General features: G+C 41.1%; 1 protein-coding gene across 2 annotated transcripts in view; it reads left to right on the top strand.

The window, feature by feature from the left end:
- FRMD3 (FERM domain containing 3) overlaps positions 1-15,877 on the top strand; it is a 494,426-nt gene that overhangs the window by 259,702 nt on the left and 218,847 nt on the right. For both annotated transcript variants that reach the window (XM_006834952.1, XM_006834951.1), the window contains exon 2: positions 2,154-2,258. In XM_006834952.1, the coding sequence (XP_006835015.1) occupies positions 2,154-2,258 (105 nt within the window). The remainder of the gene's footprint in view (positions 1-2,153; positions 2,259-15,877) is intronic.

Raw genomic sequence — 15,877 nt, 5'->3', positions numbered from 1 at the left:
ACCTTCAGGAAAATTGAAGCTCACACCACAATTTTGTTGTTGTTGCTACGTGCCGTTGAGTCAGTTCCAACTCAGCATAGGGTTTCCGAGGAGTGACTGGTGGGTTTGAACTGTTGGCCATGTGGTTAGCAGTCCAGTACTTATCTACAGCACCACACCAGTACTCCAACACAATATGTGCTTATAAACCCTGGTCCTTCAGTGCATTCTCTCCCAGGACAGAGAGAGGTTTTCTCATCAAGGCTCGCAAGTCTCCAGTGGTTGTTTTTAATGAAAAGGTAATCAGGTACCTTCTGAAATTACTTTAACTGGATGGGAGGAAGTCCACTTCATGTCTCTAATACTTTCATTTATTTTAATAAGATGCATTCCATCCTGAAAACATTCTCAGGATCTGTCAGCAACTTTGACTGAAGCAGAAAAATCTTACTCTGATCAAAATCTTAATCTTATCCAATATCCTGATGAGAATTTGGCAGTGTCTCTGCTATTAAGAGAGCTTTGTTTGTAGTGGCTTTCATCTGAATCAGGTCTGGCCTACATTTCTCTTCTGTGGAATTTTGAAACCTTAGAAACAATCTAGTTTAACCATCTCATTTTACTAATGTAGAAGTACCCATGATCAGAGCAGCCTGTCTCTGAATCCCTGTCCTGGGTTGTTTTCCCCAGTCTCCAATTGGGAGACTTTCTGCATTGGTTTATGAACATGGGAAGCAGATTTCCCAGCATTCCTGGTGGGTAATCAGGGTGTCCGGAGACCATTCACTGCACTGTCACATCAGCCAACTTTGCCTCCTACTGGTAGAGTAGTGATGGGCTCCAAATTCTAAGCTCAAACATAACTCTTGCTTGGGTCAGTCTTGGCCTGCTTCTTACAAGTTGTATAACTTTGGTCAAATCACTGGCCTTCTCTGTACCTCAGTCTCCTCATATATAAAATGGAGACTTTTCTCATTAGCTACTTATGACTGAATGATTTTATACCTACAAGTGATTTGAACAAATGGTCAGGTACATTATACAGGTTACATAAGGACTTGATGTTCCCTTCAGGGCATTGCTTTACTTACTATGCATCTTGACCAGTTCATTAATTAAGAAATCAGTGTTCAGAATCAAATTGGTTGGTTGATTCTGTGCCATGGAGTCTATTCAGACTCATAGCAACCCTGTATAGGGTTTCTGAGGCTATAAATCCTTACGGGAGCAGAAAGCCTCATCTTTCTTCCACGGAACAGCTGGTAGTTTTGAACTGCTGACCTTACGGTTAACAGCCCAACTTATAGCCACTATGCTATCAGAGCTCCTTAGAATCATGAATCGCACTTTAAAAACTTAAATACCGTGTGATAGAACAAAAGAGAACATACTAAATGTCGTGCAGATCTTCAGGGAATTGTGTGCTCCTTTGACTTAAAATACAAGGAGCAGAGATTTTAAAAGTTTGTGGGAAATTTCATTACCAAAAAGACCAGGTTTATTGGTCAGATAGAGACTGATAGAATCCCAAAATTATGACTGCTGGTCATCCTTCGGGTCTGGAATTGAATTCACTCCTCTGGCTCAGTTTTCAGTTGAGTACTAGATAGATGTGGTGCTGTAGGATACCAGAACCAACTCAACAACACGGAACAACAACCACAGTAGATAGGTGTAGAGGGTGGACAGCAACACTAGTGAGGTATGCTCACTGTGGAATGATCAGCCATTGGAGATCAGAAGGGCATTATTTACCCAGGAACAAAGTTCAAAAGGGATGAGCGAGAAGGAGGAATGGGAACAAGAAAAACAGGGAAGACAGGGATAAGTGACACTACATTTAAGGGATTGCAATCACTGAAACCAAATGTATGACAAATAGAAAATTGATGATCTGCTCTGTATACCTTCACTTGATTTACAATAAAAAGTTTTTTTAAAAAAAGATTTCCATGATCTTTTCATTCCATTTGCACTCCACAAACTTTTTGAAGCTCCCTTCATATGTGTGTTGCACATCAAGTGTGAAATGTATTCCTCACTGTCAGTTATGACTAAAGCATTCGGGAGCCATTGCTCTGGAGACTGGGATGCATGGGTCCTTTTCCTGAGTACTGACTGATATGATGCTCAAGATGAGCTCTGGCTGAGACTTCTCTCTGCTTCTTTTGCAGAGGGAGACCAAAGGGCAGTTCCTCATCGACCACATCTGCAACTACTACAGTCTGCTGGAGAAGGACTACTTTGGCATTCGCTATGTGGACCCAGATAAACAGCGGGTAAGGTTCCTCCTCTCTTCATCCTCTGCTTGCACCAAAGCCCTCCTGTGTTCTCTTGTTCTCAGTGAACACAGGCTTGCCTTTTCCACACAAAACCTACTGACCAGTGGGTGTGTGAGTGGAAATGACACTGAATCTGCTGGACTGAGTGAGACAGGAGAAAGAAGCATTTCCCTTCAGCCTTTTCCAGAAAGCTGCTTTCCCATGTTTGGAGAAGAGAAATCTCTGGTAGTTTTTGAAACTACAGTTTGGTGAAGTTCCTCAAGTAGTGACTACATTAAATCTCATTGTAGAGAAAGTTATACTCCCTTTATGTAAAAAGCTATTAAGGTTGTCAAGAGCTGGTGGTGACCTGAGAGGAGAATGGTAATGACTATGTTATGGGTACAGATTTTCTCTTTGTAACGATGAAAATGAAAATGTTTGGAGCTTCATAAAAGTGGTGGCTGCACAACATTGTGATGTAGTAGCTGCCTCTGAAATGTTCACTTTAAAATAGCTAATTTTGTGTTATATAATTTAAACGCAGTTAAAAACAAAGCTATTGATAGGTGAACATGTTGAATGATAACCAACCACAAGGTTCAAACCCACCAGCCGCACTTGGAAACCCTATATTGGGTCACTATGAATTAGAGCCGACTTGATGGCACACAATTGATAAGAGAAGGGTTGTCACTTCTGAAGCTGTTCTGTGAGTGTCACTAAATCTGACAGCCCCCACTGTGTTCCTGGAGTCCTGGTATGGCACTATAGGTAAGCACTGGACTGCTAACCACAAGGTTGGTGGTTCAAACCTACCAACTGCTCCTTGGAAACACTATGCAGAGTTGCTGTAAGTCCGAACCAATTCCACGGCACTTAACAACAGCTGTGTTTCTGCTCCTGGATGCACCTGCCATTCCTGGTGCCTGTTGGATGCAAGAGTGAATGGCAGAGTCTTGTCTTTTGAGGTGATATTGCTGTTTCAGTATATGCAAGCATCTGCAGGACTCACAGTTTGTCCCTTACATACCTCAGAATCTCCATCCCGGCACTCACCACTGGGTTTTCCATTCCTGCAGCCCTACCATGGGTCCCAGCTGTGAGATTAGGATGCCCTATGCCTGCTCTCACAAGCAGGCCAGTGTAAGAAGGCCGGCTAGGGACAGCCAGGAATGGGGAGAACATCTTTTCCTTGAGTTCTTTAAGTTATTCTCATTGTTACCAGCCAGCATCCCTGGTCATTTCTCTGTGCCCTGTCTGCTCCCTGCAACCCCATCAGGCTCCTCATTTAGTATTTATTGACCTGATGCCACAAGGAGAGGCTCACAGAGTGGATTTTTGCAAAGAAGGAAGATGTTTAAGAAACAGACCGGATTTTATTCTGAAACATTGAGAATCTTACTTAGCTCTTGGAATCCTTTGGGACCCGGGCTCCTATGAAGGTGTAAAATAAAGGGTTTAGGGGAGGGAGTTTTTGGTTATTTGTAGCACTTGTTGAGCATGCTTGGATGGTGCAAATGATTAAGCATTTGTTTACTAAGTGAAAGGCTGGCAGTTCTAGTTCACCCAGAAGCACTTTGGAATAAAGGCCTGTGAGGTTCTTCTGAAAGGTCACAGCCTTTGGAAACCCTGTGGAGCGCTGTTCTTTCTGACACACAGGAGGTGGCTGTGAGTCAGAATTGATTTGGCAGCAACTAAGTTGATCTGGTTAAATATTGTAGAAGCCCTTTCAGCATCTACCTGAGTTAGATGAAGACAGCAGGAATGTGGTGAGGATGTAAGGCAGACATGATGACAAGGAGGGGATTTATTTGATATTTAATCCTGAGTAATACTGGCTCCCAGACCTGGCCCTGCACCAAACCCATGTCAGGTGCTTGCTAAATATGCTTAGTGTGGACTGAGTCAGAATCCCTGGGCTAGGGCTGAAGAACTTGTATTTTAACACATTTTTAAATTCTAATTTTGTAGCAGGAATTCCTTTGGTCTTGTTACCAGTATTGGGGACAAAGGCATAGAGATATTGATTGACACATATCTTCTTACAACCTATGAAAATACTACCATTTTATGGTTGTTACCAAGGTCCCACAATTAGTGGGAGTGAGGACTTGAGCTCAAGATGATGGTTCAGACAAGTTTCTGTGCACAAGTCCGTTCTGATTCCAAACAACCAAGCTTCAGTCTTTGGTCTGCATCAGTAAGTATTTAAAGCCCTCTTAGATTCCTGTAAGCAAAGTTGTATCATCTGCATATCGCAGAATGTTAATAAGTCTTCCTCCAGTCCTGCCAGTGAGGGGGAAACTGAAGTACAGAGACTCAGTGATTGAATATGGCCATATGGTTCATAACTGTTGGAGATAGGCTTGAGTTCACATTCTTTCCATCTTATCTCACAAATGAAAACCTGAATCATAGCCTAGACCAGGGATCTGAAAGTTTTTGTTTTAAAGGTTTTTTTTATTGTGGATTGAGTGAAAGTTTACAGGGCAGATCATTAGTTTTACATTCAACAAATCATACACCTTGTTTCATTACAATGATTATAATCCACTCCATGTACCATCAGTTAACAGTATTTCTCTCTATTCACTGTAGCTTTAAAACAACAACAACAACAACAACAAAAACCCATTCAGGCATATATAATAATTTACACCTCCAAAGGGCACATTCTGCAAGTTTGCCTCCTGGCCACCAGCCTTCAGTCCATCTCTTCCCATAAATGCAGAGTCCTCAGTCGCTCCCCTTCTCCATGACCCCATCTCTGCCTCCATCTCTGGCATCCCTGCTTCTCTGATAAGGTCCCTGCTTCTCTGATAAGGTCCTGCATTCTGCTTGTACGCTTCTCCCTTGATGATCCTGTTGTTACGTGCCGTCGAGTCGGTTCCAACCCATAGCAACCCTGAACAGGGTTTCCGAGGCTGTAAATCTTTATGGGAGCAGAAAGCCTCATCTTTCTCCCGTGGAACAGCTGGTAGTTTCGAACTGCTAACCTTGCGGTTCACAGCCCGATTCATAACCACTACGCTACCAGGTCCTAGGGTCCTTTGTTTCTGGACTGTAAGATTAACCACTCCCCTGTTTTTGTTACAAAACATCTACTTTTACAATTGTGACAGTTGCAATTAGTCATAATAACAATTACTCGCTGTTGAATCATAAGAATCTTATCCCCATCTCTTTTCACCAGACCCATCTAGACAAGATGAAAACTATTCAGTGGGTCATTGGGGGCTCTTCTCCCCCCACCAACTCTTAAACTAAACTCTTTCTTGAAACCTTGTAAGCCACTCACTTCGTGCCTTTATCGTCCCCTCATTTTAGGCAGCCAATGTGTAAGTTGCCGGTCTCTACCTACCCTGTGTACTTGATGTGAAGACTCCTTCACTCCTTCACTCTTTGTTGGTATTTAGAGTTATTTAGAGTTATTAGAGTATTTAGAGTTACTACCTCCATGAGTATAGGTCAGATTCATCAAATTGTAGTAATTTACCCATGTTTCCTTTATAAAAAAAAAAAAAAATCTTCCTCTAGTCAAGTTCTGATTATCATGCCATTGAGAATAGGTCAAATGGGTACTGTCTTTAAGTTTGAGTGTTCTTGTGCATCTCCCCTCACTTCATCTCAGCTGGATGCTTCACTCTCAGCTCTAACCCATGTCCTTGTCCAAGGGCTCAAGTATCCCCAGGTCTCACCACACTTTGAACCAACCAGCCTTTCTTCTTCTCTCTCTCATCTCCAGGTCAACAGGAGTCAATGGACTGTGGTTGAACTCAGCCCATTTCTTCATTGCTGCCTTTCCCCCTCTTCCACTCACCAGTAGACCAATGTGGTCACCAGCAAGCTTACATGCCTGCTTGTATGTTCCCTTTGAGTTTCAGTCTTAGAGGGGAGTTTGTCCTGAAGGAACTTGATTGCTTGCCTTGATGGCTTCCTGGTGAACAACTTGTTTATTCTTGTAGTAGCCAGTCATGCTGACATTTTTGTTTTGGGTTTTTCAGGATAATCTTTCTTTGAAGATGTATCTTCTGCCACTCTACTTGTTCCAGGCTGGTAGCTTGTCCTTGCTAGTGGGGATGTCCCACCTCAGAAGGTTCTGGATGGGACTCAGGATTCCACCTAAGGTCCTATACTCTGCAAAAGCTCTGCAAGAGGCCTATTTCACTGGGAAAGTTCTAGAACATCTTTTAGATATTCCAGTCAGTTTTAGGCTGAAGACAGGCTTACGAGTTTTTTCTAATCATGTTTTCCACTCAAGTGGCATTTTAAAATAGTAGGCAAGGGAAACCAATATTTATAAGACAGTCAAGCATTTTGGTATTATTTCCCCTCTTCAAGCTATGCCTAGATCCCTGTATCACAGAGCCCTGTTGTTCCAAGTTTACCTCTGTCCCACTTAGGCCATGCAAACCTGTCACAGTGTTCTTTCTATCTTGTTCTTCTGCCTCCTCCTTCTTCTTGTATTGCCCTCCCTAACACACAAACTAACCACCACCACCACCCCCCACCCCAACCCCACTGTTGTGGTTACTTTATATTCCATTAACTCTTCCCTCAATTTAAGACAGTCTATTTTATCCTGTAATCTACCTGACCTTCCCACCACCTGGATCTTTGTTCCTCTGTGTTTACCTTCTTTCACATTGTAATTGTTTTGATCATAGACTGACCTCCCAGATTCTCGTTCTTATATTCTGTTCTTGATTCTTTCATTTGTCGATTGAGTTCAGGGTGATGCTGCCACATTCGTCATTCTCTGGTTGTTGTCTGTTCTTGTTTGTTCTCAGTCCACAGAACTTCCTTTAGGATGTTTTTCATAGCAGGGTTGGCTTTGACAAAATCTCTTAGCTTCTGTTTATCCTGGAATGTTTTGATTACACCATTGAATTTGATTGACAGCTTTTCTGGGTAGAGGATTCTTGGTAGACAGTTTTTTTTTCTTTCAGGGTTTTATATATGTCTCCCCATTGCCTTCTTGCCTGCATGGTTTCTGCTGAGAAATCCACGCTTAATCTGATTTGCTTGCCTTTGTATGTTACACTTCTCTTTTCCCTAGCTGCTTTCAGGATTCTGCCCTTACCTTTGAATTTAGAGAGCTTGTTTATTATAAATCTTGGTGATTGTCTTTTAGGATCTATCCTTCCTGGGTTTATTGAGCTTCTTGAATGCTTATCTTTTCACTTTTCAGGATGTTAGGGAAGTTTTCATGGTAGTAACAACCATAAAAGAGCTTAAATTATTCCTCTTCATGTTGTCCAACATGAATCTTAGGCTTCCTGTAGATTTTTTTTATCCTTTCTTGCGTTTGCTCTTCTATCTTAGTAGTATTGAGAGATTTATCTTCAAGCTCACTAGTTCTGACTTCTATCTCTTTGATTCTACTCCTTTGCCTTTTCAATGTGTTGCCCATTTCTGATATTCTATTATTAATCTTTCTGTAGGTTTTGAATTGTTTCCAATACTGTATCTATTTTATTTGATTGTTCCTGTAGCACTTTCCTGACTTTTTCCTTATTTTTCTCAACTCCATTATATAGTGTCTTGAAACATTTTATAATCATTTTTTCTGAATTCCTTCTCCGGCATTTACAAAGCCTGCCCATGTTCTAGTATGGAGTGTATGTCTGCTTCCAGCTCATTTGCCTCAGTCACTTTATCTCGTTTCTGGACATGTGCTGTTATGGTCATCTGCTTCTGTTTTGGGGGCATATTCAGGAGTTATCTGTGGCCTTAATTGCCTCCAGGTAAATGTGATCAGGAGATGGGCTTCCCATCTTCCTGAGCAATTTCAAGATGCCACTGTTGATCGTTGTGATGTAACTCAGGATTTAATTTTAAGCCTTTCCTTTTTAGTCTGCCTGTCCCACTCCACAATCCCCATTCCGGCCTTTTTCCTAGTGATAAACAGCTCAGTGCTGGCGGTGGATGTTTCACACTGCTGTTTGGTTTTAAGTGGAAACTGTCACTTTAAATTTTAAGGAGATCTTTGTGCATGCGCAGTAGAACCTTCCGGGAATGGGGGTGGGGTGTCTACTTGCTCAGGCACTTCCTCTAGTTACCAGAATGGAGGTGCACAGACAGCGAGAGACCAATGAACAGATACCAAAAAACAGACTGTCTACACCTTTTTCTCCATGGTTCTGTCAGGTGTCCATGGCTTTCTGATTCTTCCCCTGCTTGGTCTCGCCCAAGATGGTGGCTCCAGGAACAGCTGAGTGTCTTGAATTAGAAAGCACTGGATTTCTTGCTTTTGCTACAAATTTCCCTAGCTTTAAGCCTTCCAACCTTCCAAATATTCCCTTATATGTGGTTCAGAGTTCAGGCACCATCCCCTGAGCTTGCTTGGTTTGGTATTCTGTGTTGTTGCTGATGGAGATCCTCACTGCATTGCTACCCAATCCACCATCTTGTTTGCTCACCAAGTTTTTTTTTTTCTATAAAAGGTTAGATAGTAAATATTTTTAGCTTGATGGACCACAATGTTTCTGTCTTAACTATTCAACTTCACTTTTCTAGCAGGAAGTGGCATGGCCATAGACAATACATAAGTTAGTGGGTGATCTGTGTTCCAATACAACTCTATAAACAAAAAAATAGGCAGTGGGTCAGAATAGACCCATAGGAGAATTGGCCCATGGACTGTAGTTTGCTGACATTTGCCTGGACAATAGCTGTAAACTGCTTAAATGCAGAAATCTTTTTCATTTCCTTTGATCCTTTCATTGGGGAGATACTGTTCTGATTGATAAAATACTGATATAGTATTATTAATGATAATTTCATTATTATTTAATTCACTGTAGCAATTACATTATTATATATAGGGGCCCTGGTGATGCAGTGATTAAGCCCTTGGCTGCTAATTGAAAGGTCAGAAATTTGAACCTACCAGCTTCTCCACAGGAGAAAGATGTAGCAGCCTGCTTCCTAAAGATTCGCAACCTTATAAACTGCTATGGGGTAGTATATGGTATATACTATATAATGTGATGCTGTAGGATAAGCACTCGACTGCAAGGTCAGTTTGAACCAAAAGGCCAGCTGTTCAAACTCACCAGTCATTCCTCAGCACCCTATACAGGGTTGCTATTATTCAGAACTGACTTGACAGCACTTAACAACAACACTTAACAGCAGCAGCAACAACATAGTACTAATTATAATAACATATTACTATAATTATTGTGCATTGGATAGGTCTACATGAGGCAGTTGCATAAGAAGAATACCAATCAGTTCCTCTAAATCCTAGAAAAGTACATGACAACTTTTAAAGATGTGGTAGCCATTATTGTGGCCTTTAGGGAGAGAAGGCAGAAAATGAGGCTTGGATAATTTGAAAAATGAGCTCAAAGCCACAAAGACATGGTGGTATTGAAGTAGATTTTCATCAACCTGCATTGGTTTTGTTTACCAGCTCTTATATGTTTCCTCAATGGAAAATAAAGCTGATGAATTAATTGGATAGAGAACAAATCAAGTTAGAGAAGCTAAAGTGGATCGTACCTCTGCTATGGGGACTGGTAGTTTGCCTCCAACTCTTAACGATTTGATTTATGGTAAACCATTATGCAATATTAAATATTTAGCACTATTACATTTGGAACACCATATGGCTGACAAGATGTCTAATGCCCCATATGCTCAGAAAATAGTGAGAACGGAATCAGTAAATGGCGACTGTCTGTTGCTATTTTAATGAGCTACAAGAGTTTCTAATAGTATTGTTATTTAAAATTTATTTAAGTGAAATTCAAATAACCTAAGGTTAACCAATTTAAAATGAACAAGTGAGTGGCATTTTGTACAGTCACCACTTTTATCTAGTTCCCATTTTCATTCCCCTAAAAGGAAACCCATATCCATAAAGTTTACTTCTATTAGTAAAATTACTGCTATTTCTTTCTGCCCCCAGCTCCTGTCAACAAGAAGGTTTTCTGTACCCTTGAGTTTGGTTGTGATGGACATTTCATATAAGCAGAATCATATAATATGCTGCCTTTAGTGTCTGGCTTTTTTTACTGGGCATAATGTTTTCAAGGTTCATCTAACTGTAGCATTAATCAGTATTTAATTTCACTTGATAGCGGGATAATATTCCATTGTATGTATACACTATAATTTGTTTACCCATTCATTCATGGTGGGCATTTGGTTCATTTCCACCTTTCGACTATTGTGAAGATCACTGCTATGACTTTGTGTGTATTCTTTGTTTTTATTTGTTGTACATTATTAATTGAATGTTCATTGTTAAAGATCCTCTTGAACTTCCACAACATTCAGATTCTGAGAAATTCATACAACCTTAGTTGTCTCCTCAACAGAGAGTGAAAATTGAGTGATATGCTCCCAACTTCTCCAGTCTGAAATCGATCAAATGTGCAGTCAAGATGCATTGGTAGTTTCTGGTGAACAGAGTGTGAAATTTAGGAGCATAGAAGAAGTATGATAGTTGGAAACTATGACCTTGGTTTTAGAAATGATGCTGGAGATCACATGATAGAATTTTGCAAGACCAAGGACTTATTCATTGCAAATATCTTTATTTCATCAATGTAAATGGCAACTATACACGTGGACCTAACCAGATGGAATACACAGGAATCAAATTGACTCTATCTGTGGAAGAGACAATGGAGAAACTCAATATCACCAACCAAAACAAGGATAGGGGCTGACTGTGGAACAGATTGTTAATTGACTACATGCAAGTTCAGACTGAAACTGAAGAAAAGTAAAAACAAGTCCACGAGAACCAAAATATGACCTTGAGTATATTCCACCTGGATTTAGAGACTACCCGAAGAGTATATGAGATACATTAGATACTAATGACCAAAGACGAGCAGAGTTGTGGGATGACATAAAGAACATTATACATGAAGAAAGCAAAAGTCATTAAAAAGACAAGAAAGAACACAATATTCTACATCCCACTTTTGTGAGTAGCGTCTGGGATCTGAAAAGCTTATGAGCATCCATCTAAGATGCAACTAATGGTCTCTTTCTGTGTGGAGGAAAGAAGAGTGATGAAAACTGAAGATGCTTGGAATCAATTATCAGTGGTGCTGAACAGCAAGGTTAGTTTAACTGCAAGGTCTGTGGTTCAAGCTCACCAGCTGCTCCTCAGAAACCCTACACAGGGTTGCTATGAGTTGAAACAGACTTGATGGCAATTAATGAGGCATGTGAATATCAGTCTCTACACTCCTAACACCAGAAGAACTAGATAGTGCTTGGTTACCACTACCAACTGTTCTGAAAGGGATCACTTTAGAAGGTTCAGGATAGAGTGAGAAAAAAATGTGAACCAAAACTCAAAATTATAAAAAGCCCAGGCTTACTGTTTAGAAAGAGACTGGAAGAACCACAGACTATGGCCTGTGGTTCAAGCTCACCAGCTGTTCCTCAGAAACCATGTGCAGGGTTGTTATGTGTCAGAACCGACTCGATGGCACTTACCAACAACAACATGAGGAACCTGCATATAGACCAAGAGACAATCAGTCATTCGAAGAGAGCAAGGGGTACTACATGGCTTAAAATCAGGAAAGGTGTGTGTCAGGATTGAATCCTTTCACCTTATTTTATTCAGTCTGTATGCTGAGAAACTGGATTATATGAAGAAGAATGTGACATCAGGATTGGAGGAAGACTCATGAACAACGTGCAATATGCAGAGGATACAACCTTGCTTGCTGAAAGCGAAGAGGACTTGACATACTTACTGATGAAGATCAAAGACTACAGCTTTTGGTATGAATTGCACCTCAGTGTGAAGAAAACAAAATTCCTCACAACTGTACCAATAAATAACATCATGATAAATGGAGAAAAGATTGAAGTTGTCAAAGACTTCATTTTGCTTGGATACACAATCAATGCTCCATGGAAGCAGCAGTCAGGAAATCAAATGATGTATTGCATTAGGCAAATCTTTTTCAAAAGACTTCTTTTAGGGGGTTAAAGAGCAAAGATATCACTTTGAGAACTAAGGTGCTCATGACTCAAGCCATTGTATTTTCAATAGCCTCATATGCATATGAAAGTTGAATAATGAATAAGGAAAACTGTAGAAGAATTCATGCATTTGAATTATGGTGTTGGTGAAGAATATTGAAAGTACCACGGACTGCCAGAACATCAAACAAAGATCTGTGTTGGAAGAAGTACAGCCAGAATGCTCCTAGTCTTCATACTTTGGACATGTCAGGAGTGACTGGACCCTAAAGGAAGACTTCATGCTTGGTAAAGTGGAGGGTCAGAGAAAAAGAGGACGAGATGGGTTGACCCAGTGGCAGAAACATTGGATTCAAACATAACAAAAATTGTAAGGATGGCGTAGAACTGGGCGGTGTTTTATTCTGTTGTGCATAGGATTGCTATGAATTGGAACCAACTTGATAGCACCTTGAAACAGCAACAACAGTGCTTATAGATTTCCCATTTTGTTCTTTAACCCTCTCTTCTTATCCAAACCCAGTCAGGGAAGTTACTAGTAGTACCTTAGAGTTGAAGAAGTAACCCATCTACCAGCCCAGCAAGAGTAGGAAACTATACTAGAATTTGGTTGCAGAGGCTTGGCTTACAGTCTGGAGGGAAGTTGGACCCAATGCTTTGATTTCACTTCCCTATTTCTAAGCATCTGTTTAATTTATTTACTTCTGACATATATAGCTGCAGAGATTGGGGAACCCAAGATTTGGCAGGTTGGCATGCAGCCTGCTGGCCCACAGTCTGTGTAGGTAGTTGTCTCCAAGATTGGGTGGTAAGATGGCAGGCTTCTGGCTCACAGGCTGCCAATACTAATGGATTATAAGATCAGTGGGCAGTTCAACAGGCTGCTGACTCAAGTCCCAAGAACCAGAGGTCAGATGAGGATGAACCGACTGTAGGATCGAGAGTGAGCAAAAACATAAAGATTCTTGTGATAAGGTCTGTGTATATTGGATGCTGGTCATACTTCTGAGGAAATGTCCTTTCATATGATTGGCTGCTTATCGCAGATCTCATCATAGAAATGATTACATTATATTAGATCACAAAAAGGGGAATGAGTACATCATTACATGATTACCAAACTACATCAAAACTACCAAACCGTTGAGATTCATGGTCCAGGCAAGTTTGCACAGAACCTTAGCTGTCACAATGCCCCAAGACAAAGAAGAATTCACTCTGGGAATCCATACCTCTGAGACAATGTTCTTGTCATGGGATATTGTTTGTCCATCTGACAGAAGGACAAATCTGCTTTCTGGTAGGCAGAGGGGCTGCTGCAAAATCATGAATATTAGAACATGTTGAGCCTTGACACACCCAGACTTATCATCACAGTCCTGAGGTTTTTATATTGGTACCCAGACAGCCACAGACCCTGTCTGCGAATTTTTAAAAAAACTTCTATGTTAGAGCAAGTGCCTTTGGGAAGGATGTGGAGTGGAATTAAAATAGACCCAATGATTTGAGGTTTCACTCTGGCGATGGTGCCAGGAAACCAGAGAGCATTATGTCCCACAAGCTGCTCCTGCCCCTGAAGTTCTGCTTCCTGCTCCGAGGGAAAATTGCTTTACAGATGCTAACCACTGGGAACAGGAATGAACCTAAGATTTCAGGACAGCACTGTTGGTTATTATGCTGCTCCAAAACACTGGCCATTAATTTTTCTGCTGAGTGAGTCCTCTTTGTTTTCAAGTACTAGGAGGTTTTAAGACTCAAGAGCACTTAGACATGAGGGTAGATTGGCTTTTTAGGAAGACTTTGGGCACAAAAGAAGTAAGGAAGACCACCCTGTCAAAACAACTCAAATTGTTATATTAGACTCTAATGTTATATTAGTTTCCTAGGGCTGGAGTAGCAAACTAGTATACACTGATGACTTATAAGAAGAGATATTTATTGCCTCACAGTTTTGGAGGTTAGGAGTCCAAAATCAGGGCCATACCACTTCCACCGAAGATTTTAGGGAAAGATTCCTTCTCGTCTCTCCCAGTATCTTGCATCCCATGAATTTTTTGGCTTGCAGCTGCAGTGTAACTTTGATTCTTCTATCATTCTCACAAGGCCACACACCCTTGTTTGTCTCTCTACATCTCTTCTCTTTCACAAGAGCACTCATCATATTGAACTAGGACTCACCCTACCCCACAATGACCGCATGCAACTTAACCATCTTCAATGACCCAGCTTTTCCACACAAAGTCACATTCACAAGTACCAAGGGTTAGGACTTCAAAATACCTTTTGGGAGGTACAATTCAACCCCTAAAAATTGTCTAGTGGTTCAGTTCTGGCTGAGGTATTAACATTGACAGATTTGAAGGGAAATTGTCTGATTCTTTTGGCAGAAAGCAGAACTTGGAAACCAACTATAATGATCGCCTCATGATTGAATCTCTTTACACCTGACGGCCCTCTCTTGTGAAGGGAAAGGGATACCGGCTAGAAGATATAGGAGCATTGTTGGTTCTGTGGTAGAATCCTTTCCTCTCAGGCAGTGTGGATCTCTGCCAATGTACCTGCCAGTGGAGTCCAATGCATGCTTGTCAGTGGAGGCTTGTGTGTTGAACATGTTTCAGTGGAACTTTCAGACCAAAATGGACTAGGAAGGTAGACCTGATGATCTACTTCTTAAACTCAGCCAATGAAAACCCTATGGGTAATAATAGTCTCTTCTGCAACCAGTCATGGGGGTGGGGCAGTATTTATGTGCAACTGATTTTAGGGATGGCATAGCATTTCATTCCATTGCACATGGGGTCACCCTGACAACTAACAGGAGTCCTGGTGTGGCACTGTAGGATACAGTACTGGACTGCAAGGTTGGTTTGAACCACAAGGTCAGAAGTTCAAACTCACCAGCTGCTTCTTGGAAACCCTACACAGTGTCTATATGAGTTGAAACCGACTCAACGGCACTTAACAACAACAACAGCAACAACAAAATAGAAGTCAGATTTTCATAATTTTAATGTTGAGAGGAGCGAGTACCTCTTCTGGCTATCTTGCTTGGATCCGAGGACAGTCATAAGACTAAGTCGGGCTGGGAAAACATTATTTCATCCCTGTTTGCATCAGGAAAAAACAAGTGGATCTCCCAGGTAGGAAGTTTTTACTCTGTTAGTGGTGGGAAGAGCCTGGACTTGGTTGAGATGGGAACAGAAATTAATTAGGGAGAAAAGGTGAAAGTGTGATCTTTAGAAAGAACAGCACTCTCTGGAGCTTCCAGCAGGTGGAAACATCGGAGCTGGCTGGGGGATAGCAGGTTTGGTACTTCCAAAATAGCTTTAGAGACAATGTTTAAGCTGGACTTTGAAGCGATACTTCCTAGTTCAGTCATGGTTAATGCAGTGAAACCTGAATTTGGAAATTTGAGTAAATCAGGATGGTAACCAGAACAAGAAAAGTTATGGGTTGAAGGCTTAGTAGAGATTTAATCTCCCCTTTAGAAAACAAGGACAGCATATTCATTGCATAGCAATCAATTCTCCTGATCCTCAGGTTTAGAGCAGAGTTGGAAACAGCTGCTACAACTGTGTGCCCCCTCCACAGTGCTGCCAATAAGGATCCAACCTCATGCATCAGGCTTCTGAAAGGGCTCCATCTTGGTTTTCCTCAGTCTTCCATTC

This window comes from Chrysochloris asiatica, unplaced genomic scaffold (assembly GCF_000296735.1).
Source record: "Chrysochloris asiatica unplaced genomic scaffold, ChrAsi1.0 scaffold00014, whole genome shotgun sequence".
Taxonomy (NCBI): Eukaryota; Metazoa; Chordata; class Mammalia; order Afrosoricida; family Chrysochloridae; genus Chrysochloris; species Chrysochloris asiatica.
Note: the sequence above shows the minus strand (reverse complement) of the source record. Positions and strands in the feature narration are given on the sequence as shown.